This window comes from Gopherus flavomarginatus, chromosome 1 (genome assembly GCF_025201925.1).
Source record: "Gopherus flavomarginatus isolate rGopFla2 chromosome 1, rGopFla2.mat.asm, whole genome shotgun sequence".
In the NCBI taxonomy this organism is placed as follows: Eukaryota; Metazoa; Chordata; order Testudines; family Testudinidae; genus Gopherus; species Gopherus flavomarginatus.
Genome location: NC_066617.1, coordinates 59,185,552 through 59,210,624, shown reverse-complemented (window position 1 = coordinate 59,210,624; position 25,073 = coordinate 59,185,552). Strand labels below are relative to the sequence as shown.

At 40.9% G+C, this 25,073-nt stretch overlaps 1 protein-coding gene across 2 annotated transcripts in view; it reads left to right on the top strand.

Moving 5' to 3' along the window:
- The first annotated feature begins 370 nt into the window (after positions 1-370).
- ADAMTS20 (ADAM metallopeptidase with thrombospondin type 1 motif 20) overlaps positions 371-25,073 on the top strand; it is a 182,089-nt gene continuing 157,386 nt past the window's right edge. For both annotated transcript variants that reach the window (XM_050936005.1, XM_050936004.1), the window contains exons 1-2: positions 371-524; positions 1,675-2,021. In XM_050936005.1, coding sequence (XP_050791962.1) covers positions 434-524; positions 1,675-2,021 — 438 coding nt within the window. In that variant the 5' untranslated portion in view covers positions 371-433. The remainder of the gene's footprint in view (positions 525-1,674; positions 2,022-25,073) is intronic.

Below are 25,073 nucleotides of genomic sequence, written 5' to 3'. Positions count from 1 at the left end.
TGTGTGTGAGATGAAGTGGCTGCAGTGAGTCGGCTCCACTCATTGGCCAGGTCCCTGCCCCAAGGGGGCGGACGGTCTCTTTGATCGGGGGTCCTGGGATGGCCACGGACTGAGTGAAGCTGGCATGCTGCTCCTCGCTTCGCCACAGGCTGCGGGAGGAGGGGAGGAACCGCCCTCGCCCACCCCGGCGCAGAGAGCGAATGGCAGAGTTCAGGCGGGGGGAGCCGGGCGGGGGCTGCGGAGCGGGCAGCCCTGTGAAGGAGTAGCGGGGAAGCCGGGAAAGGAAGAGACAACGCAGGGGACAAGGGTGGGCGCCAGTAACATGAAAGAGCCGAGCCGTGCGGAGTCGGCCCAGCCGGGTGGCGGCTGCGGCTGCTGAAGCGGGCGCTGCTGCTGGAGAGAGCAGCGGCGGGGGGCGCCCCCGGCGTGAGCCATGCGGGTTGCGAAGTGGCTAGCGGGTCTGCTGTGCCCGCTCGCCCTTCTCATCACCAGGTCCTGGGAAGTCCGCTTTCACCCCTCACAAGGTAAACAGGCGGCAACAAAGGAGGCTGGGCTCGGCCCCGAGCGGCGGAGGTGACACAGAGCGCGGTGCTTTCGAGGAGCGCGCAGCCCGGGTGGGGCGCGCCCACGCGGAGGGAAATCTAGGCACCACAGCCTCCCCGCAGATGCTGACATACGGTCCTACACATTCACTCCCACTCCGGTTTGTACCGCTCACACACCCACTCCACTCCCCTAACTCCAGTTACACGCACCGCACAAACACACACGGATATGCACGCCACACTCACACGCATCGCCTCCCCCCAAGCACCGGGACCCCGGCACGTGCTGAACACAGACCCACAGACCCACTCCCTCCTTCCCCCTGCTTACAAACCAAGGGGGGGGGTGTGTGTGTGAAATCCCGGCCCTCCCGACAAGGCTCTGGGATGGTGCCGCTGATGTCAGGGGGAGCCGGGATTTCACTCCCCGTTTGTAAGTGGGGGGAAGGAGGGAGGGGGTCTGTGGGTGTGTGTTCAGCACGTGCCAAAGTCCCGGTCCTTGTGTGGGGGGCGTTGCGTGTGGAGTGCATATTCGTGTGTGTTTGTGCGGTATGTGTGTAACTGGAGTTAGGCGTGTGTGTGAGAGTGGTACAAAACAGAGTGGGAGTGAATGTGTAGTACCTTATGTCAGTGGGGTGCATCTGGGGGGTGGCTGTGGTGCTTAGGTGGCGGGGTGGGTGAATAGGGACTGTGTGGCATAGGGTATGTGAGTAGGGATTGGGAGGCAAGCTGAGTGTGGTGTATACCCCCCACATATACTGTATGTGAATGGCTCTGACTTGTGCCTCTGCTTTTCCCGTGGGCATGTCAATGGAAATGAGGCATGTAGGGCAGTTTTCAGTCTCCTGCTAAGCATGTTGGTGGTGCACACAGTGTGTGGGGGTGTTGGGGGCTATGTGGGAGGCGGGTCGTGTGTACAGCTGTGGGAGCTGGTACTAACAGTATGTATGTTTGGAGAAGAGACACAGGAGGAATTCCTCTGGAGACCCAAAGTCTCCTTCCTGATCCATGTCTGCTCAAGTAAGGCAGCTGCATGCTAGACTATACTGTACTGTTGTGGGCAAATTTTGGATAAAAGTATGGCTCATTTCCACACTATTTGGTAAGGATGAGTCTCTTTCTGTTGCAGAGACCTTAGTGAAGCAACTCTCTTCCTACGAGATAGTCACACCTACCCGAGTGAATGAATTTGGAGAAGTTTTCCCTCACACACAGCACTTCAGGAGGAGGAAAAGGAGCTTGGAGGCATCTGGGGAGCCTGCTGCTTTTAGGACACATTACCAGCTCAATGCTTATGGGCAGCTCTTCCAACTGAACTTGAGCACTGATGCAGGATTCATTGCTGCTCATTATAAAATGATGCATGTGGGGTCTGCACAGGAACAGCCCTCCTCTGACTTGCGCCACTGCTTCTACCGGGGGCATGTCAATGCACAGGAGACACATACGGCTGTCTTCAGCCTCTGTGGTGGCCTGGTAAGCATGTTGGTTATTGCTTCCTATTCTCCTTCATTCATATCTTTCTCTGTTTGAAAGAGGCTCTTTTACAGCAGAGCTAAGTCTGAAATTCTCAAGCACTATTTGAGGTAGGTGGTCATGCCGAGAGTAAGTGTAGGTGTTGGCAGTTGTGCTGAATTGATGATTCTTTTTTGGCGGGCTATAGACATGCCATTTTCATAAGATCTGCTACTGGTATATAATAAGATTGTTTGATATGGCATTTTAACACACAAAAAACTGCCTCAGAAACACAATAAACCAGTGTTTTGATTAAGTGATGCTGTAAATCAGCATTAAATGTTATATATGTACAGAAGTCAGGAATAGTGATGTGGGGTCCTGGGATAGCCAGGGAAAGGCTAGTACCTGTACTATTTCTTCCGCTGCTTCCACAAATGCTGTAGGAAGAGAAGGTGGAGAAGAGAAACTCTCAGTGTGCCCTGTGGCACAATTATCCAAATCTTCTTCATTGGCTTATGTTAGACTGATCATGCTTCAGTTGAAGTAAATGAAAAACCCCCTGTTGACTTCAGGGAGAACAGGATTAGGCCATGTATAAACTGAGCTAGTGAGAGCCATAAAGCTAAATAGATTTGTTTTATTTATTCTTCTGACTCCCACCCTTGGCTACAAAATATGAGAACTGGCCTTTTCCTCTTTATTTACAAAACAAACAATGCAACACTCTTTGAAGATGTACACTGGCTTCTTCTTTTGCTGCTTCTATCAATTCCTTGTTTTTTCAGTAGGATAATACTGCTTTATATTAAAACGAGGATGACATTATAAAGCAGTTATTTACGTTATCCTGTCAAACATTTGTTATTTTATAGATCAAGCATTCTAAACTTCTAATGATAAAATTGTATCACAGAGTATATTTTTGTTTTATTTAAACCAAACCAAAACAAAAAAAACCACCCCACTTAAAACATATTGCAGCTGTGGTAAAGGAGTAAAGGCTTGTCTACACATAAAACACTACAGTGGTGTGCTGCTCTTCAGTGAAGACACTACCTATGCCGACAAGAGGGATTCTCCCATTAGCATAGGTATTCCACCTCCTTGAGAGGCGGTTTAACTGAAGTGTTCAGGGGTGTGGATTTTTTTACACCCCTGAGTGATGCAGTTATACCAACCTAATTTCCAAGTGTAGACTATGCCGTACAGTGAAAGCTGTTATGTTCATTAGACCTGCCATCCAAGCACAATGTTGTAAAATGTTTCCCTTTAAAAATATGATTGTGTAGTTAGTTGTTGCTATGTTAATTTAGGACTAGATTGTGTACAGGCTTGGTCCCGTGCAGCCATACAAGAAAGTAAAAGGAGTAAGGCTTTTAGGTCTGGGTATTGGGGAAGAATAAGGGCTGCATACCCTATACTCTTCCCTATGAGCACTTGAGTGAGGAATATGCAGAAAATAAAGCAGAGTTAGCTGGATGTGAGTGGTGGGATTATGCAGCAATTTACAAAAGGCCGACAAATAGCATACTCCCTTCTGCGACAGTGTTAATAGGGGAACCCCAGAGGAAATTGTACTTCAGAGGGGTGTCTTTGCTCATTCCTTCCAAGTACTCCTTTTGAGATAGTGTAACTATGTGCTATCCTATACTCAGACCTGAGCGTGCAGACTCAGTCTAAGGGCTTGGTCTACACTACGGGGGGAAATCGATCTTAGATACGCAACTTCAGCTACGTGAATAATGTAGCTGAAGTTGAATATCTAAGATCGGATTACTCACCCGTCCTCACCGCGCGGGATCGATGTCTGCGGCTCCCCCTGTCGATTCCGCAACTCCGTTGGGGTTGGTGGAGTTCCAGAATTGATATAAGCGCACTCGGGGATCGATATATCGCGTCTAGATGAGTCGCGATATATCGATCCCCAAGCAATCAATTTTAACCCGCTGATACGGCGGGTAGTCTAGACGTAGCCTAAGACATTGACAATTTGAGCTGAAAAAGTAAACAGTCCAGATCAGAGACTGTGCATATCCAATCTTGCTTTTGAAGCATCCCTAATAAATACTGATATACATCATAAAAAAAGAAAACACAGCTCAACCCAAAACCCTACCAAAACAAAACACTATACTGCACATACACTTCTCCCCCTTGGGAGAAGATAAGAAAGAAAAAATGAGCCACGTGTGAGATGTTCATCATGTTTAATGTTTTATTGAGAGGTGCTCAGATTAGATTGGTATAGTAAACTACAGCGAATAGATCTTTCTCCTTTTACAGCTTTCATTATCTAGGAACTCACATCCCATGTAAAGCAGATTTTCACTACTTGAAGGGACATGACCAACCTGAAAGGCACAAATATCTGAAATATTTGTACCTATTGTACTTTTATATAATATGTAAGCTTATTGGAACTGAAAGAAGTTAGTGTAAAATATTTTTCTCAGTTTTTTAGTTTATTTGCACTGTATATTCAACAGCCAGTCTGTGTCATGTATAGTTTTAAATGGGACTAATCATGGAGAAAGTTGTACACACTGTGAGTAAGGATAGTAGCATCTAGCTCTTAGTTATTTTATAACCCTTTATTGTAATTATATTGGGTCAATCCCATCTCTTAGTGGGACCAATTTTCTCCCTGTTAAACCCAGTTACTTGAGTCTGGCATGTGGAAGTGAAGAGTAGGGGAGGATTTCCTTCATTGCAATTCCCAAGAAATCAGAAGTGAGTGAAGTTTGAGAGGCTGTTTTGAGCCAAGTGATGACAATTATGTTCTCCAGTTTCTTATCTTTCAGGGGAACTGCTTTGGACTAATGCTGTAAAAGTTAAGGGAAAAAATACGACTTAAAAATGCTACAGAAAAATTAAAAATAATGTTTTAGAAATTGCTCTGAAGATATATACAAGTGTATCCGAGAGTGATCAGAAGTTTAGTTGGTAAACCAGGTACTCAATACCCAGTTAATCTCTTTGGCGTATTTCTCCACTTCCCTGACTTCTTCCACAGCCTTCACTACTGCCTCCTAAGTTCCTACCCTCTTCCTGTTTGCATCCCTGACTTGAGTCACCCTCTCAAGCTTCTGCTGCTTTCTCTGACCTCAGTGTAAGCATGTATGGCTGCAGAGTACCCAGGGAACATTGCTTAAAGGCTGTTGACAAATTGTATGCACTTTTGATACGTTACATGGCAGAGCTTTCACTAGGTTGAGGGATGCAAATGGCAGGGGGAGGTTAAGAGGTTATTAGGGAGCTTGTAATAATTGCAGGGGGGAACCTATAATTAGGAAAGTTGGGGATGCAGTCAAAGGCAGGAGGTTAAGTGGGCTCACAGTTGGACTTCTGATCACTTGCAAGCAGACAGTTTACATCTTTTGAGTGATTTCTAAAATTTCAAACTTTATTTTCGTAAGTTCTGTTTCTTTGTTTTTGTTTTTACTTTTACTGCATTAGTCAATTTTAGCTTCCTACAAGAGTGGGAAACAAGGTCTCCTATGGATGTCACTGGCTGCATGTGGACCAAAGTGGCCTCTCAAACACTATTCAGACAGGAGAAACAAAAGAGGTAAAACATTCATTTAATTGTACAGGTTGATTAAGAAATACAGGGAAATACTATTGAAAAGAATATTTCAATATAGTAGATGACACAGTTATTTAATTATCATGACTGGAGTGAGTCTTCAATTCAAGGTAGTCCCTACCTAAAGAAAAAGTGAGAATTAAAAAAAAAATTAAATTATTTAATGCTGTAGAAACAGTAGGCTCAGCCCCTTGAGGAGCATTGTGTTGTTCTTGAGACAGACACAGGGATGTGTTGGACTCTGGAGAGATATAAACCATGTTTTCTGCAGCTGGAAGGATGGCTTGGCCAACCTTTTGCCAAATGTTATCCCTTTCTTTCATTGCTGCAGAGGACTCCAGGTCTAGCATGGTTCTATTGTGGGGTTGCGTGTTTGGGAAGGGAGTGTGTGTAGGGGTACGTGGAGCCTTTTTGCAGGTGCAGTCCTTGTATGTAGTACAGATCCCAGCTTGACAAGAGAGCCCATAGTCTCTGTTCAGCAGAGTTTGGGTGTGGCATGAGGCCACTGGATCTTCTGTTACATGAAGTACAGAAAAACAGAACTGGTAAGGGCTAAAGCAGTGTGAGGAGTGTAATAGTCTTCAGAGTAGCTGAATTGTCACCTCTGTGGCTTAAGCAGAGAATTTTTTTCAGCCCCTTTTTGTAACACTCCTCTTCTCCACACTAAGCCTGGCTATTCTGATTTCGGGGGAGTGGAGAGAATTTGGGCCTAAGCATTGATCTCCAGAACTTCCCCAGTGCAAAAGGTTTTGTTTGTTTTGTTTTAATAGAGGTCAGTGGATCACCTTTCTGGGGATTCTGAAAACAATTGTATCTGCTATTAAGTAGGAGTGTAGTAGCTTCTTTTCAAGAAAAGTAAACAGTCCTGGAATTTGTTTTACTGAAGTGTTTTTTTTAATTATACTTGGTTAAAAATTGGATGGCTGCCAGAAACTGGTACTAACATATGCCAGTGGTTAGACTCATCTGGAATTACATTATACAGATAACAGCCCACTGGTATTTGTTTTTCCCCTCTTTAATGTAGTTAAAGTACAACAGTACTAGTGAGTTAGAATAAATTGGGTTTTCAAAGAAAACTTTTACAGTGCTTGTCACTGGATGCTAAATTTTCCTTTTAGGTAACATTTAATTTTAACTAACAGGCTAGGCTGTCTGTTGAAAATAGTTACTTCCTAACTCTGAAGATGAGATCAGTGTGCAGAAGCTCAGTTAAGCATATAATGTACACGAGCATCAGTATTATATCAGATGGGGAAAGGATAGGGAAAATGTTACAAACTGTCAACAATTGACAAACAATCACTCTGTGGACAAATTTAATTGCTGCTAACATACACTTAAACATTCTGGGTTAAGGAATCCTCTGTTCTGGTAGATGAAGCTGTAACCCCAAATCTCCATAATGTGTCACTGAAATACTTCAGTACTACTAGTATTGTTACCCCTCACCAACACAAATTGGCATAAGAGACAATTTACTCACTGAGTAAAACTTAAGTATTGTTATGTTTATATGTAAGAAAAAAGGACAGGACAGGAATCTGTTCAAACTCTCCATACATTCAGTGCAATGAGAGAGAATTGGAAGTTGTGTGCTTTATTTTTTCACTTGGATTTTTCAGCTTTTTTTTTCTCTGCTACTTTCTTCCTGATTCTCATGGTTTTGTCTTTGTGCTCTCGCTTTTCCTTTCTTCAGCATGATTTCTTACCAACACTACTTCTCACATACTTTGGCTTGGTTCCTGTTAACTTTCCCTCACTGTCCATTCTTATAGACAAGGCCAATCTCTAACTAAATGGGTTTTGCATATGTCATTCTTGAACAGGCATTTGTAACTAAGAGAATACAGTATTTTATTGTCAGCCCAGTCTCAAGGCTCCTCAGTCTCACTTTGCCTGTCATAGAATGAACAGCACAAATGTTTAAGCTCTCACTTTTGCTTTATGATCTTTTGTTAGGCTTCCGCCCCGCCCCCAAAGTCTAGCCAGGCATTCTACCTAGGGGGACATTTTAAATGTGTGAAATAGAAGAGTATGGAAAATTATTAAGTGCTCTTTATGGCCATATCATGTGAGCATGTCTAACAGGATCTCTCTGCCTCTCATGTCAAAACTCTCAATCATTGTGTATAATGGCTTCTGAGTGGTCAAACGTATCTGCCTCAACTGCAGTCAAGGAAGAGCAACCATCAACAGTTGAAGAACCGACAACTTATAGGAACCTGGGACTCTAAAGTGAGACATGCTCTTTGAGGCATGACTTTCTCCTCTTTTTCTCCCAGAGTTGTCTTTTGATAGTTCAAGCCTTTGGTGCTCAGAATGCAGGTGGACTATCTCTTTGTCACTAACAAGAAAAAGATTTATTGTTAAAGCCACCTCAGTCTTGCTAGTCAAAGCGAAAATAGTGCCCACTCCTGGCCTATCTCTTCTTAAATAACATAGGTCTCACTTCCAGTGACTCAGTTCAGAGAAGCTAGGCTTCTGTTATCCCAGTTATTTAAGACAAACCTTATGTGTCCCCAAGTGCTTCATGTAATATGGATTTATCTGAACCTGATTTCTTTGAAGAGGACTCCTGTTCAGATTAGGTATTTTTCCCATCAAAATATACCTATCTTATACCAAAATATCTCTAAACTCTTAGTACAATGAATTCTTAGTACAAAATTATACTTGATAATAGGTAGGTTGCATTTAATTCTTGTTTCACCCTCATGGATATAAGCTAACATTTTAGAAAATAAAGTTGTGGACTCCTTACCCTACAGTAAATGCCATCATTGCAAATTGCTCTCGAAAATTCTCTCTTTTCTGATTGAGGGGAATGTCACATTCCAAATACTCTAGGACAAACATGGACATACTCTCTGCAGAGATCTTATGAATTCTACTGTCACTGTCTATTCACCAGTTTTATGCAAGCACAACTTTGACTATGTATTGTTGAGCTTTCACTTCCGTATGTGACCCCTCTGAAAGTGCACAGAAGGATTTCCACATACATCTTATATTGTATCATGACACTTACATGACATACATATTTATTTGGATTTGAACACCTATCCCAGGCTCTGAGTGCATTAACAAATCATTGTATAAACAGTTCATAACAAAAACAACAAGAGCAGAACAGCAGCAAACCTCACCAGCCAGTCAGCAGAAAACAAAACTTCCCCACTTCAGTTTTCCCCAAACTCCGTACACCTTCTGCTCTCCCCAGACTCATATGCAAATAGATAGGCCTTTAAGCATGCTCCAAAGGTCAGCAAATTCTGGCAGCTATTATCATTTCAAACCATGAGCTGTGTGTGTGGGAGTGAATTCTATATCTGAGGGTCCCTCACAGAAAATGACCTATCTGCAGTCCCACTCTCTTACAAACTAAAGGAATTTCAGCCTGAATGCTGCAGGTGATCCCAACTGCAGCATTTTCACACAGAAGATATGCTGGCTCTCATATAGGCAAGTCCCAAACCTTTTAAGGCTTATAGGACTAAACTAACACCATAAATTTCACCTGCAAACCAACTATTAGCCAATAGATATCACAGAGGGTTGGTCTCATCTGCTCTTGGGGAGAGAGCTGCTTATTAAGCAGTCTGTAACACATACTTCACTCACTTTAGTTTCCAATCAATTTCAAATGTAGCCTTATGTAAAGTGTATTGCACAAGACTGACAATGGTGGTAGAGGTAGGATTATGGTAGAAAGGACTGTAACTGTGAGAAGAGGTCACAATCTCCTGACTCACTGTATATTGAAAAAAGCAGTCCTAGTCACCGCTGCTGTTTGATCATCTAAAAACAACTGAAAAGCTACCAGGACCTCAGAATTATGTACTTGAGTGACCAGGGGTGGATACACATCCTATGTGACATCCCAAGCAAAGGGGTGAATATAATCTTTGTCATATCTTCTGGTTACTTTGCCAAGTTTATCATCGTCATCTCAATTTTATTAGTTTTGAACCACAACCAATTTGTGCTCCATGACACAACCTCTACCAGATACTGTGGGGAGATACTTAATCATGCTCTATGGATCTCACAAACTGAAGGTATAAAACTGGTTGTGATCAGCATAATAAGACTTTAGAATCCAGTTCTTCTCACTAACTCTCCTAATAGTCCCATAGACAATGAACAGAAGAAAGCTCTCCAACTGTTAGCCATCAGGATAAGGCTGTGTTTCTGTGTCTCTCTTCATCTAGTGAGAATGAGAAGTGCCTCCACACAGATCCAGGAAATTCTTGTTAAACTGTATTTGGGATATTTGAGTTGATGACAGTTTAAGTATTTTTGAAGGACAAAACACAGGGGTATAAGTTCCATCAAAACATGTTGTTGAAATGGATCAGAGTGTGTATCAGTGATTCTTATAAGGTTTCTTTTGGGTTTATGGTTCATTCCACATGAAGCAGCACCACTTCCTGATGTGGGAGAGAAAAATAATATGGTGTGTATCTTGTTGTATTTGTCACACAAGTGCATCTGACCTAAGACTGAAAATGGAAACTGATCTCCATTTGCTTGTAAATGCCACTAAATAGCAAAAGAACTAGCTGTTTTGCTGTCAGGCTTACTACTTTGATAACTTCTTGTTCTGGTTTGAGTTGGGCAGTTGTGTCCCATACTGTACTTTGGAAAATTTGGGGAAGAAGGTGATTATATGTGTGTACTCACCGAAGTGCTACATAGGGTGTTAACCATGCCTAGCACTCTTCTTCAGGTGTTTAAACTTTCCCTGTGTCCTTGCTGGCCTATCCCAACTTCCTTTCAGAACCATTTTGTGGAAGAAACCCTGAGTTTCCTCGCATTTCACAGACTGCTCCAGTAGTTATTTCTCTTCTGTCTCAGCCTTCCTTAAGATCTTAAGAGAGTTTTGTTCATCTTGTATCTAACAGTGCTTGTTTACAAGCAAACAGTTATCTATCATCATTCCAGATATCTTAAACAGAACAAATTGTATTTGGCATGGAATTGAAAATAAATAAAAAATCAAAATAATAAAATGTAAGTCCATACAAAATATTAAAATAACTAGACTAATACTATTGTAGAACTCGTTAGCTAGGCTCTGCAATTAAATACAAAATATGAGTTAAGCCAATAGTTTTCACCCTGTGGTTCGCGGACCCCTAGGGTGAAACTAAATTAAGACTATGTCTAAGATTTCCAAAGAGGGCCATTAAAATTTTTTTAGGCATCCACAAATCAAAAAAGTTGAAAACTGAGTTAAGCTATATAAAAACCTTATGTGCTAATAAGACCTTTCATCTCAGCTTCCAAGTTGATAGCTTCCTCAGAGGCCTGTCCTGTCCTTTTCTTTGCAAGTTTGTATGATATGATACAGCAAAATGTATGCAAGATCAATCTCTCTCTCTCTCTCAGAGCGTAGTTGGTATATCTTTGAGCCCATTTATGTTGCAAATGCAACCAATTTACAAAACCTGATTACAGTGCTTCTTGTCTTCCAACCTAGTTACAATGTGGTTGCTATTTATACTGTAGATGTGTTAAAACTTCAGACATGTGAAAGGTTATGTTAACTGTTCCATGTCCCAAGATTTAGCATGATTGTGTGATATGGTTATCATCTGCACTGCTAATTGCAAAAGTGTTGTAACTAGGTTGTTTTGAGTTGGCTGTATTTGAAGTGTAAATAGATTCTTGTGTAACTAGCACCCCTTTGTTGATAGTCTTTGTGGCTTTATATCTGTATGTTAAGAAACCAAGTGTTAAAAATTAGCATATTGATCACTACCTCATCAATTAGCTTAAAACTTAATATACACTGAATTAACTCAAACTTAGTTTAAACATTATATTGTGAAGTGTTAACATATTTGATTATATTGTTTATTCTTTGTCTCTTGATACACCAACTTATAAGGGCCTCCTAATTTTCATGGTTCCAGTTATATATTGTTTCATTTAATTATATATATTTCAAAAAGAGTTTGTCTATTTCAGGCATGTGCAGCTACCAATTAACTCAGTAAGATTTAAGCTTGTGTAAATATGGGGAGAATTTGATCCCATGGTATGTAATTGGGTTTGAGGCAATCATTGATACAGTCCGGTAAATTACTCTACAGAGCTATGTGGCAGATTCAGTTTGTTTCAAAATTAAATTGAAGTCTTATCTTTGAGTGTTAAACACGTTTATTATTTTTGTTTTTATGTAATATTTAATAGTTTTTACCATTCCATTGGGAAGTGCTGAGAAACATAGTAATTACATTTTAAATTAATAAATAATGTTGAAATCCCATTTAAAATAAAGCAATTGTTCAGAATAGCATGAGTATTAAGAAAATGACTTACTGTATGCTACTTTGGTTAGACTGAAAAATATGCAGTTTCCTTAAATGTTTTAAAGAGTTTTTATAGGTTATTCAGGTATTGGTATATATTGCTGTGAATTTCTCATGCCTTATGTCTATTTAATGTGAAAGGTGTTTATGCATTTGCATTATAATACTCAGCAATATTGATCTTTGTGATAATTCATATGAGCTGACACTTGAGTTGGTCGCTTCAATTTAATTGACATAATATATTAACAACTTTGTTCAGACGATTGCACTTGTAGAGGAGATTATCTGTTTAAGTGGTTTAATGGCCATATTTAAGGAAAAGCTTAATGCTGTTTAAACTAAGTTCAGTCAGTGTTTAATCAGCAGTTGAATTAAATTTTCCTCTCCTGTCCAATAATATACAAATTTCCAAGTGCACAAAATATCTACAACATAGAACTTTAAAACTGTTTATGCATTAATGGGAATAATGATCACCTTATGTTGCATAATGCGACTAAGTAGCTTTTTATCTTTATGTGTTGAGTGGTCCTTACTAGACTTCTAAATATTGTCATATTTGTGTGTGTCTCATTCTCAGGTAGTAACAAATAGAGCTGGTCGAAAAGTGGAGAGGGGAAATTTTGAAAAAAAAAATCCTCCTTTTTAAAATTTCAATATTTAATTGAAATTTGGAACAGTTTGAACAGGTTTATAGTTGATCAAAAAAGGGAAAAAATGAGTGAAAAAATTGTTGAAGCATATCTTGTTTGATTTTTAAAATTCAAAATTTCATCAGTCTTAAAATTCAAAACATTTCTGCCACCTCTAGTAACAAGGGACAGAAACATATGTAGCAAACTTTTTCCTGTTTCTCAAAGTTGAACTAACCTGGGCATAGGCAGTTCCAAATTAGAGTGACTGAGGGGTAGAAATATAGATTCTTAGCTTTTATTTATTTCACTGGGATTTAAGAACAAATAACAAGACAAGCTCCCCTGTCCTAGAAAGTCTTATAGACTCAATTTACAATGAAAATGTGCTATAGTGTACAGTACATCTTCCCATGTAACACACGTGAATGTTGTTTTCCTTCATAAACTAAATATCACAACTTTCTGTCAACACAAGATTTAAGTCACATATTAAGCTGTAGTTTCTGATTTCCACAACTTCATAACAGACATTCCTATTAGGGTATGTTTGTTATTCTTCTGTATGCGTTATGGTACTTTTGGTAAGATTGGAACATTTGGATGTGTTCCCAGTGTATTTCACCAGTTGAGTGGGAACTTTCTGCATCAATTACAGTTACAGTATCTGGGAGAATAGTCAATTCAGTACAAATCAGCTTTCCAAAGATAGTATTTATTAATATCTCATAATGAAGATTCACAAAAGTTGGACATGTTAGATCATCCAGTCTGTCTTGCAAATGAAAGATTGTTCCTTGTAGTATAGTTTTAGTGTTTTGTCCAGTTCAGTTTTAGCAGTCCAAGTGGATGGCTTCCATCAGTTCTCCTAATACCCTCGTTAGATTGTTTTGGCAATTTGAGGTCTTGATGAATATCAGTTTATGGGCTTAGTTCTTGTGACGGGTTGGATCACAGAACCCTCCCAGGGAGCTGCCACCTGATGTGCCCAGACTACTTCTACTCCTGCTTTCCCTGCCAGCTCAGGACTCCAGCACCCTGTCTTGCGAGCCAGACAATCCCGTCTGCTCCAACACAGACCCACCCAGGGTCTGAATTACTTGCCCCGAAGCTGCAGTTTTATCTGAAAGCAGCTAACAGAAGTGTTCCTATCTTTAACGCTCAGATGCCCAACTCCCAATGGGGTCTAAACCCACATAAATCAGTTTTACCCTGTGTCACGGAGTCCCCGGGCGATGCTCTGGAACTGCTCCCCACAAATCCAGTCAGGACTTTGGGGAGCCTCCTCTCCCTTGGAGCAGACTGTCTTCAGGGCAAGAACTTCACAAGGCTTGACCTCCTGGGTCTCTCCTTGGAGCATTCAGCATATGCCCCTCTGTGTGCTTCCCACAGTGAGTCCGCCCAGGTGTGGTCCTGGGGAAACCAAAGGGTCCTGCACTCACCACCACCTCGCTTTGCAGTCAGACGTGACTTTTAGCCAGCCAGTAAAACAGAGATTTATTAGATGACAGGAACACGGTCTAAAACAGAGCTTGTAGGTATAGAGAATGGGATCCCTCAGCCGGGTCCATTCTGGGGCCCAGCGAGGCAGATAACCCCATCTGCACTCACTCGTCCCCAGCCAGCCCTGAACTGAAACCCCCTCCAGCCCCTCGTTTCGGGCCTTTGTCTCTTTACCGGGCCAGGAGGTCACCTGATCTTTGTTCTCCCACACCTTTGGCATCCCCTTGCAGAGGGGAATGGCCCAGGCCATTAGTTGCCATGGAGACAGAGTGTTGGCCAGAAACTGAGGCACCCACACAGTATTCAGAGGAAATATTAAGAACAGTCCCACTTTGTCACTCCCTGTACAAAGCTTATACAGGGTAAACTCATAAATTGTTCGCCCTCTATAACACTGATAGAGAGGTGCACAGTTGTTTGCTTCCCCAGATATTAATACATACTCTGAGTTAATAAGTAAAAAGTGGTTTTTATTAAATACAGAAAGTAGGATTTAAGTGGTTCCAAGTAGTAACAGACAGAACAAAGTAAGTCACCGAATAAAATAAAATGCGCAAATCTATGTCTAATCAAACTGAATACAGATAATCTCACCCTCAGAGATGCTTCAGTAAGTTTTTTCCTCAGACTGGACACCTTCCAAGCCTGGGCACAGTTCTTTCCCCTGGTACAGCTCTTGTTCCAGCTTAGGTGGTAGCTAGGGGATTCTTCATGATGGCTCCTACCTCCCCTTTGTTCTGTTCCACCCCTTTATATATCTTTTGCATAAGGTGGGAATCCTTTGTCCCTCTCTGGGTTCCAACCCCCTCCTTCTCAATGGAAAGACACTAGGTTAAAGATGGATTCCAGTTCAGGTGACATGATCACATGTCACTGCAGGACTTCATTGTCCACTTGCCAGCACACACTTACACAAGAAGACTTACAAGTAAAACACACCCATCTGCAGACAATTGTCCTGGTTAATGGGAGTCCTCAAGATTTCAAACCACCATTAATGGCCCACACTTTACATAATTACGATAGGCTCTCAGAGTTATATTTCATATTTCTAGTTTCAGATACAAGAGTGATACATGTATACAAATAGGATGATCACACTCAGTAGATTATAAGCTTTGTAATGATACCTTACAAGAGACCTTTTGCATGAAGCATATTCCAATTACATTATATTCTGTTATTAACATATTTTTATAAAACCATATAGACTGCAATGTCACAGTACTATCTTTTGATTTTAACATTTTCCACACATTGTTAGAAGTACATGGAACTGTCTGCTTTATCTTACACGTTGTTCTTAGGTGGAATTCATTTGCCTATCCAGAGTCAATTTTGGTAAGCCTGTTCACTTTTGAGAGCAGATAGAAGCAGCACGAAGTTTTTTCTTTGCTGGATGCAAGGATGTTTTGCTGTGAAACAGGTCCATGATGTGGGACAATCCATTCTCTCTTTTGAGAGCAACATCCATATTCTTCACAACAGTCGCCATATAGGGATTTTCTAAATTTTGAGGATTTTGCCTTCCTGTCTCTCCAGCTTTACTACTTACTCCCACCTGCCACCCTCATTTGCCTCAAGATAAAAACTGCAAAATTTGAACCTGCCAGTTGGATCACCTCTCATTGGATCACTGAATGTCTGTGCCTAAGCTATCTTTCCCTTTTTCTCTATTCCTCCAAGTCAAACTATTAACTTTTTACCACCAGAGCCTTCCAGTGCAGACTGCTAACGATAAGGCGGAGTGTTGTTAATAATTATAGAGACTCGAAAAGGGTACTCATTATTTGTCAGGCACCGGGGATCCTGAAGTCAGGCCTGTAGGGTTGCCAAGTAGGAACCTTATTCTTTGCATCACCATGTTGCAAAGTCATATAGGGAAACTGTAGCTGATATCTCGCAAGCAGAGGTTACATCCACTGACTCAGAGGAATCAGTTGACTAGCAGCCAGCTGCTGATTGTTCCCTCCTAGCATAAAGCTTCCTGTTCCTTCACCCCATCCCGTGAGCCCCCCCATGTGGGTGGAGCAGAGATAGGAAGAGGTGGAGCCTCAGGGGAAGAGACTGAGTGGGGCTGGGGTGGAGCGCTGACAGGGCCACAGCCAGAGTGCCCACTCTTTTGGCGGTGGTGCTCCAAAGGCGTTGGGCCAGCTGTTTGGGGAGGCTTAGGCCTTGGCTACACTTGAGAGTTACAGTGTTGGTGGTGGCTTTACAGCGCTGTAACTCACTCCCCGTCCACACTGGCAAGGCACATACAGTGCTGTAGCTCCTTGGCTACAGCGCTGCATGTACTCCACCTCGACGAGAGGAATAAAAAGAGTAGTGCTGCTCTTGCAGCGCTAGGGTGCCAGTGTAAACAGGGAATAATCTTACTACACTGTAACTGACCTCTGGGAGCTTCTCATAATGCTTTTAAGTAAAGATAACTCTCTTTGTTTTGTTGTGATGCCTCTGTTTGTTTTGTTGTGAACTCTGGGCTCCCGGAGCTGCTTATCAAAAGAACAAACACAGCTACTGTTTGCTGTGAATGAGTAAACAGGTAGGGGGCTCCCTTTGGAAGGCCCACAGCTAGTGTTTACTTGAAGAGAGGGGAAGGGAGGGGGCTTGAGGAGAGAAGCAGCATAGTGCGCAGGGGGAGGGAAGGGGGGTCCATTTCATGGAGGCTGCTTATCTGGTCTGTGAGGGAAAAAAACAAAGAGGGCTATTTGCTTTCAGTGAATGAGAGAGGGGTGGGGGAGTGGCTCCGAAGTTGCAAGGCAGCTGCTGACAGAGTGTAGGCTCCAAAAAATCCACTCTCTTTCTCCCCCACGCTCCCTGTCACACTCCACCCCCCTCTTTTGAAAAGAATGTTGGAGCCACTTGAACGCTGGGATAGCTGCCCATAATGCACCTCTCCCAGTGCCGCTGCAGATGCTGCAAATGTGGCCACGACAGTGCGCTGGTAGCTGTCAGACTGCCAGACTGACCAGACTGCAGCACTTTCCCTATTCAGCTGTACGAAGACAGGTTTAACTCCCAGTGCTGTACAGCTGCAAGTGTAGCCATACCCTTAGTCTTCCCTGGCCTCTTATACCCGCTGCCTCTGTTGCCATGTCCCTAGGTAAGTTGTTCCAATGGCTAATTGCCTTCACTGTTAAAGATTTGTGCCTTATTTCTGGTCTCAATTTATTTAGCTTCAGCTTTCAGCTACTGGATCTTGTTATGGCTTTTACTGCTAGATTAAAGAGCCATCTACTGTCAGAAATCTCTAGTCTATGTAGATATGTGTGGGTTACGATCAGGTCACCTCTTAATCTTCTCTTGGATAAACTAAATACATTCAGCTTCTTAAGTCCAACGTGTGTCTTCCTGAGCTCCTGTCCTTGTAGCTCTTTTCTGAAGCCTTTTCAACATTTCAATTTGCTGTTTCTGTAGCCTCTGCTGCTATACTTGCCCATGTGTTGTTCAAAGGTGCCATTAAACACCAGGTTGTAACATGTATACATATATACCTCATCCATAAATTCTGTAAGATTTTCTTAATTTCTTCCATTACTCTTGGAGGGTAGCAAGTATGTTAGTAAGCCTAATGGAATTTTGAACTATTCAAACAGACCCTATATAGTAGACAGAATTGTTCATCCATATAACCTAAATGTATTTTTCTTTTAATTTAATACAGACAATTGCCTAACTCATGCAAAACATCTGTGATCTGCGGAATGGGTTGTTTGTCTGATGTGGATTTTCTGTTAAATTCACGCTAGTCTAGCAGGTGGGTGAGGTTCTGTGGCCTGCAATGTGCAGGAGATCAGACTGGATGATCACGATGGTCCCTTCTGACCTTTAAAGTCTATGAGAATCACAGAAGTATGTGTTAAAGAAGATTACTTTTGATTTTGTAATTTTTTTCTACTTATGAGATCTGCTTATTAACTCTATCTGCTTTTGATATGCCTTTATCTCTTTATGGAAGTGTTTTCAACAGATTTCTGCTTATATGATTTGACATGTATCTGCAGAATTTGAGTCAAGCAGATTCCATCTCATCTCTTGGAAAAGGCTTGGACTTCTATTTCAGCATGTATTTGGCAACTTGTCTGCATATATCTGCTAAATGACTTGAGCTTTATTGGTTTTCCCCAATTCTTTTTATTTACTGTGCTTGGAAAATGCTGTGTTTTTCTTTGGGCTAGTCCATTATCTACAATTACATCATATCTCTTGTAACATTTATGTCTCCTACAGGAATCTCACTGTCTGGCAATGCACTGGAATTTCATATTTAATCTATTGTAAACTTTGCAGTAAAGTTTTTGCATGTCAGGATGATATGATGTTTTTATGGATTATTGAGTTTGCCATTTATCTGATATAATAATTCTTCAAGCATTTTGACTAATGTTGCCAGTTTTAGGAAATGAACTAAAAGTCTGTTTGTTTTTTTGCAAAGCAGAATGTTTAATATTCTACTGAAATCTAAAATAATTTTTCATGCTCATTATCACACTGTCTGGGGTTGTGCATGACCGCGAGTGCCAACCTTAGGGCAGACTAATGAAAAGCAAGGCAGATGTCCCCAAATGGTGGTTTGTTCTATAATTAGATTTCACTAACACAGTAACAAATGTGAACTACTGAAGCACAATAACAATCTTACCATGGAGTCACAGGCAGTCCCCTTGGGCAGGCCGGTCTATATTGCAACCCAGGCAAGTTGAACTTATTGATAAATGGTTATGTACATCAAAGACCACAAAAATTCAGGTTGCTTCCAGTCTCAAGAGACTAGTCAATTACCCCAGGTCATTTTTGTACCTCAGATTTCACACCAAAGAAAATCATAGAGTTAGAAGGGACGGTATTGGTCATCTAGTTTAACTCCTTCCAAGAAGCAGGATTTGTTGTGTCTAAACCATCCAGAACAGATGGCGGTTCAGCCTCCTTTTGAAAATCTCCAGGGAAGAAACTTCCACAACCTCCAGAGGCAGCTTGTTCCATTGGCCTACTGTTCTTGCAGTTAGGAAGTTTTTCTTGAGATTTAATCTAAATCTGCTATGCAGTAGGTTGAATCCATTGCCTCTTGTCCTGCCTTTTGTGGCAAAAGAGAACAACTTTTCTCCATCATTTTTGTGGCAGCCTTTCAAGTATCTGAAGACCACTATCATATCCCCCTTTAATCATTCCTTTGATCATCTCCGTCACTTGCCTCTGGATCATTTCCAGTTTCTCAACTTCTTATCTATACATTGGTGACCAAAATTGGACACGGTACTAGAGCTGAGACCTAAACAGCACCAAGTAGAGCGATGCTATCACCTCCCGGGCCTTGCATGCTATACCTCTGTTAATGCAACCTAAAATTGCATTTGGTTTTTTTGCAGCAGCATTGCATTGCTGACTCCAACTGAAATTCTTCTCAGCAGTGTTGCCAAGCCAGTTCCCCCGAATTCTGTATTTGTGCATTTAGTTTTTCTTCCCAAAGCGTAGCATCTAACATTTGTCCTTATTAGGTGCTACACTTTGTCTTTGTTGAATTTCATTTTGTTGTCTATAGCCCAGTTCTTCAATTTATCAAGATCCCTCTGAATTTTAGCTCTATCCTCCAAAGGACTGGTAACCCCCCCAGCTTTCTGTCATCTGCAAACTTGATCAATATGCTTTCTATACCTATCATGTAATTAGTAAAGTTGTTAAACAACACCGGAACCAGAGCAGATCTCTGTGGAACCCCACTTGAGACCTCCCACAATCTGATATCATCCCATTAAAAGTTACACTTTGTTTGCAGTTGTTTAACCAATTTTGTATCCACTTAATAGTGGTTCTGTCAAGCCTTCATTTCTTCAGCTTATTTATCATAATGTCATGTGGAACTGACATAATACTATTAGCCAATCCTAAAGTAAACTAACTAAGGATTTATTAACTAGCAAAAGGAAATGATTTATATATAGATTAAAGCAAGCAACTTGTATACACATATGAGTTATAGTCTGTGGTTTCAAAAGGTGACTGAGTTGTAGTAATCTGTCAGCACTGAATGTCTTTTAAGGCTAATCCGGATTGGCTGTGGGGATCTCTGCTTTTGTTTTCTAGTTCCAGCCCTGTGAGAGTCCATACAGCAAAGAGATGAAGAATTTTCGTGTCAGATATATTTATTTCCGTCTTCCAGAATTCACACTAATGGGACAAGCTTTCTTGCATGTAGCACATTTACAGGTGTGAGAGGGCCATGAGTCTCTGTATCACGATACTTTACAAAGGCGCATTTACTTTTAATAGTTCTTATTGGGTGGGGGAACCACTCCTCCTGTCTGAGTTTACAAGTTCAAAGCGGGCATTTCTACAGTTATAAAGCAAAACTTACAAATTACCCTATAGTATGGGATACAGACATTACAAGTAAGATTATTGCATGCAGCAACTTACGAGCATTTTGTAGAGTCTAAAACACTAAATATATCCTTACAAGTCTAACACCTATCTTGAACAATACTAACATACAGGTGAGCTGGTCTGGTTTCCAGCTATGAATTTGTCAGTGCTCAGCTGACACCAACAGTGTTGGCAAGAATTGGCATCTAGTTCACCAGTGTCACACTCATAAATTTGGATGGAGGCAGGGGTTGGTGGTAATGAGGGATATATTCAGAAGACTCTAGAGAAGTAGAATGTAGCTTTTGAATCAGGAATACAGATTGTGTACTGGAAGACCGGATTTTGATATGTGAGCAAGTTAAATTTGTATCAATAAATAGAGTGATATTTAATTTTCATAATTAAAATTAATATTTTACTTAAAACAGTGTATATAACATCATTTAGAAACTCTGAACTAATTCTTGCATATGGCCTGGAAAGACAAAACTGTCAACTTTTGGTGGAAAATTTTGGTTTATTTAACCCAGATGTTTCCATCTGAAATAATTTATCTGTTATAATCAGACATCAAAGAAAATCTTATGGAAATAGCATTGACAACAGCAAAAACATACACAATAAGATATTGGACAAAGGAATTTTACCTTCGGTGTTGGACTTAAGTGTGTTAATGTGTGCAGACAATTAGAACAATTTTTTTTACTAATTCATTGGTCACCCAAAAACATAAAAGAAGATATGGACTGGAATTTGAATTTAGATTTGATATACTTTCATATGTAAATATGGTACATTGTTTTAATGCTTACATTCTAGTGCAGTGGCTTTCAGACTTCATTGCACCGTGGCCCCCTTCTGACAACAAAAATTACTACATGACCTCAGGAGGGGTGACCGAAGCCTGAGCTCTGCAGCCCCTCGGGGTCAGGTGCGTGTGTGTGCAAAGCCAAAACCCAAGGATTGCAGCACCAGGCAGGGGGTGGTAACCTAATCCCTGGTGCCCAGAGTTGAAGCCAAAGCCTGAGGCCCGCTGCCTGGAGCTGAAGCTTTGAGGCTTCAGCTTTGGCCCCAGTGGTGAGGTTCAGGCTTTGGCCCTGGGCCTCAGCAGGTCTAATGCCAGTCCTGGTGACTCCCTTAAAATGGGGTCGCAACTCACTTTGGGCTCCCGACCCGCAGTTTGAGAACCGCTGTTCTAGTAAATTTTAGGATACTTATTTTGAATTGCTTAACTGTAAATGTTTTTTTCATTCAATATTTTAATGTATTATTGAAAAAGTTCAGGGAGTGTTTACAAGAACCTCCTTTTTGCCCCTATTACAGCATGCTACATGCTTCATATTGTTGGTGCTACCTCATTTCATATTGGTGATACTGTACCATTGATTGGTTATCCCATTTGATAAGGGCTGGAGCTTGCAGCTCTTTTGCTTTATGCAAATAATTTTTACTCATATGAGTAGTTTCACTGGAATTAATGGGCTACTTACAGAGTAAGGATTACATCCATGAATAAAGGATTGCAAGACTGGCTATAGTGTTAAAGCCTATGATCAAATTCTCTTTAGATGGACTGACAAGTATAAGAACCTAACAGTCTAAATGAGGGGTTCTCAACCTTTTTCTTTCTGAGACACCTCCCTCCCCAACATGCTATAAAAACTCCCTGGCCCAGCTGTGTCACAGCAATTGTTTTTCTGCATATAAAAGCCAGGGCCTGCATTAGGGGGTAGCAAGGAGGGCAGCTACAGAAGACCATGAAGCTAAGCTGCTCAGGCTTCAGCTTTAGCCGTGGATTGTGGAGCACAGGGCAGCGTGGTTTTGGTTTTCTGCCCTGGTCCTCAATGAGTGTAATGCAAGCCCTGCTTGGAGGACCCCCTGAAACCTGCTCACAGCCCCCCAGTGTGCCTTGGACCCCTGATTGAGATCTGCTGGTCTAAATGATGTCACCATTTGCAACTAATTAAACCCAGACTTCAGTCTTAGGGATTTGAGCTGTACTAGTGGCTTCAAATCCAAGACTTATTTTCCACTCCAATAACTCTTGTCAAGCTTTCTTAGGTTACGTCTGCACTATGAGCTAGGGGTGTGATTCCCAGCTTGCATATACATACTTGCGCTAGTTTGAGAGCTAGCACAAGTATAAGTAGTGTAGCTGTGGTACCATTGGCTGCAGCAGCAGAAGCACAGCTTAGCTGTGCCAAGTACATACCTACAGGGTTCAGGTGGGTTTGCACTCTGCATGGCTAAGTTGTGCTGCTGCCGCCCGTGCAACATAGCTACACAAAAATTTATATTTGCCTTACTCGAACCAGCTTGTTGTATATGAGCTTGGAATCAAACTCCTACCGTGTAGTGTAGTGTAGATGTAGCCTAAGACCTGCATTTAAGAGATTAACTTCCCACCCATTAACTTGACACTATGCACACATCTGCTTTTCTGTCCTCTAAAGCTGAGATTTTGATTTTATTATGTTAACAGCACACTATGAATTTCTTTAATTGACATTTGGATATTCTGGGATCTGCTTGGGCATTAAATGACAAATGCAGGTTCTTTCTGTTAAACTAGAAGAGTGTTTTTATTCTTGTCCTTTCTCTTTTATGATTCTCATGCATGATATTGAGGTTTTGTTTAACCTGTACTCTGGACTCTGTAGAGGGTCTATTATGTGAATTACCCTATTGGTGAAATGTTCACTTTGGGACTCCTCCTGGGCTCATAGAAGTAATCTTTGGCTAATATCCCTCTTTTTCTTGAGTAATCCTTTTGGCATGACATCTAGAAAGGTGGTGGTGTTTTGCTTCTGCATATGAACGAGGGGTCACAAGTACAGTCTTTTCCAAATTCCCACAACTAACATACTTCTCGCATTCTTAAAGCCTTGTCTTCCTTTCTCCTCAGACCACAAGCTCTGGCATGTTACAAAATACTGGGTCTTAATTCATGATTGTCACAGCCTTTATTACAATACATTTTTCAATATGTTTGCTATGTTTTTGAATGTTAACTTTAATTATTTCACAAGACTTTTATACTGCAGATTACTTTCCCAGCAAAGGTTAGTGGTAATTTCAATCCATGCTGTTGCTTATGTCACAGATGGTTTCTTTTCCAAATTTAATGGGAAATACAAGAGTCCTATTAAATGGAGAAAATATCTGTCAGAGGAGGAAAAAGCAGATAACATCCAGCATTCTTTCCTTTTAACTTATTTGGGTCATTGAAACGTCTTTTGAATGTAGAAAAAGGAACTATTTTATGAAATCAAAGTAAAATGTATCAGAGATGTAACTACATTGGCCACTCAAATGAACTTTGTTTTATTTAACTAGAGAACTTTATAATTTACATAATTAACATTTAATAATACAAATTATTGATTATTCTAATTCCTGGTGTGCTTCCCCTCCACACTTCAATTATGGCATAATTTTAATAGTTCATAGTTCCATATTCTCCTGCAGCTAAGAGTTCAGATTCTAACCTTTTCAGGTGGTGTACATCATTTATACTAGCTGTTTTCAAGACAACAGTGACTAAATTGGGTTAGAAATTAAATAGGGAACAGAGGCAACTTGGTAATAGGAATAATGTGATGAAATGGTCTAATATTCAGAGCAAATATACAAAGCACAAATTTCTAACTTTCCAATGGTATAATTGCAAGTATTCTGACCTTGATCGTTTGTGAGATATTGTATCTTAAAAAGCTTCCTAAGCAGAGACCATTCCAATTTTGTTCAAAATATTATTTATGTTATAATAGATCTTATAGGCCTAAGCCAGATCCAGGTCTTTTTGTAATAGGTACTATATAAACATATCGTAAATGACAGTCCCTGTCCCAAAGATGTTGCAGTCTAAAAGAAAAGACATAACAGGTGAATTAGACAAACATATAGGTGGCGAAGAGGGGATTGAAGATGAGGTAGGTAACAAAAATAATTGGATATTTCATCATAGATTAACTGTGGATACAGTTCTTAACCTATCAGTGGTAGTAGTCACTACTTGTCTCCTTTCTATCCTTTACCAATTAGTAGTTTTCTGTGTGTGTTACAGCAGAGTAGAATTTTAAGGAAAGATTGAAAGAAGGATAAAATGTTGGCTTTATGGATTTTGATTGAGAGTTTTCCCCATATATTAAATATGTTGTATTGGAGAAAGCATGAAAGTGTTTATGGGGAAAAAGCAGACAAGAAGAATGGAATTCAGGTAGTCAAGGTAGTGGACATCAAGGTTGATCTTGAATATATTGTGTAGCAAGAAGCAGCAAGATTTAGTTGTTGTCTGGATGTGTGGGTCAAAAGAGAAGGCCAAATCAAAAATGAAGATGAAATGAGATTATGGGTCTGAGCAACATGGAGGATTGTGGTGTTGTCCACTTGATAATAGAGACAGTAGACATGAGGGCTTTGGTGGAGATATCAGGAGCTCAGTTTTGCCCATGTTAAATTTTAGTTGAGAGCTGATCATCATAATGAAATGTCAGAAAGACAAGCTGACATTTTCTTATGAATATAGGAAGACAGATCTGGAACAGAGAGAAAGGTTTGTGAGTCTACAGCATAAAGCTGATAGCTAAAGTTACATTTACAGAGAAGATCACTCAGAGACAGGATGGAATGTTTTAAATCTAGGCAAGTTAAATTATTT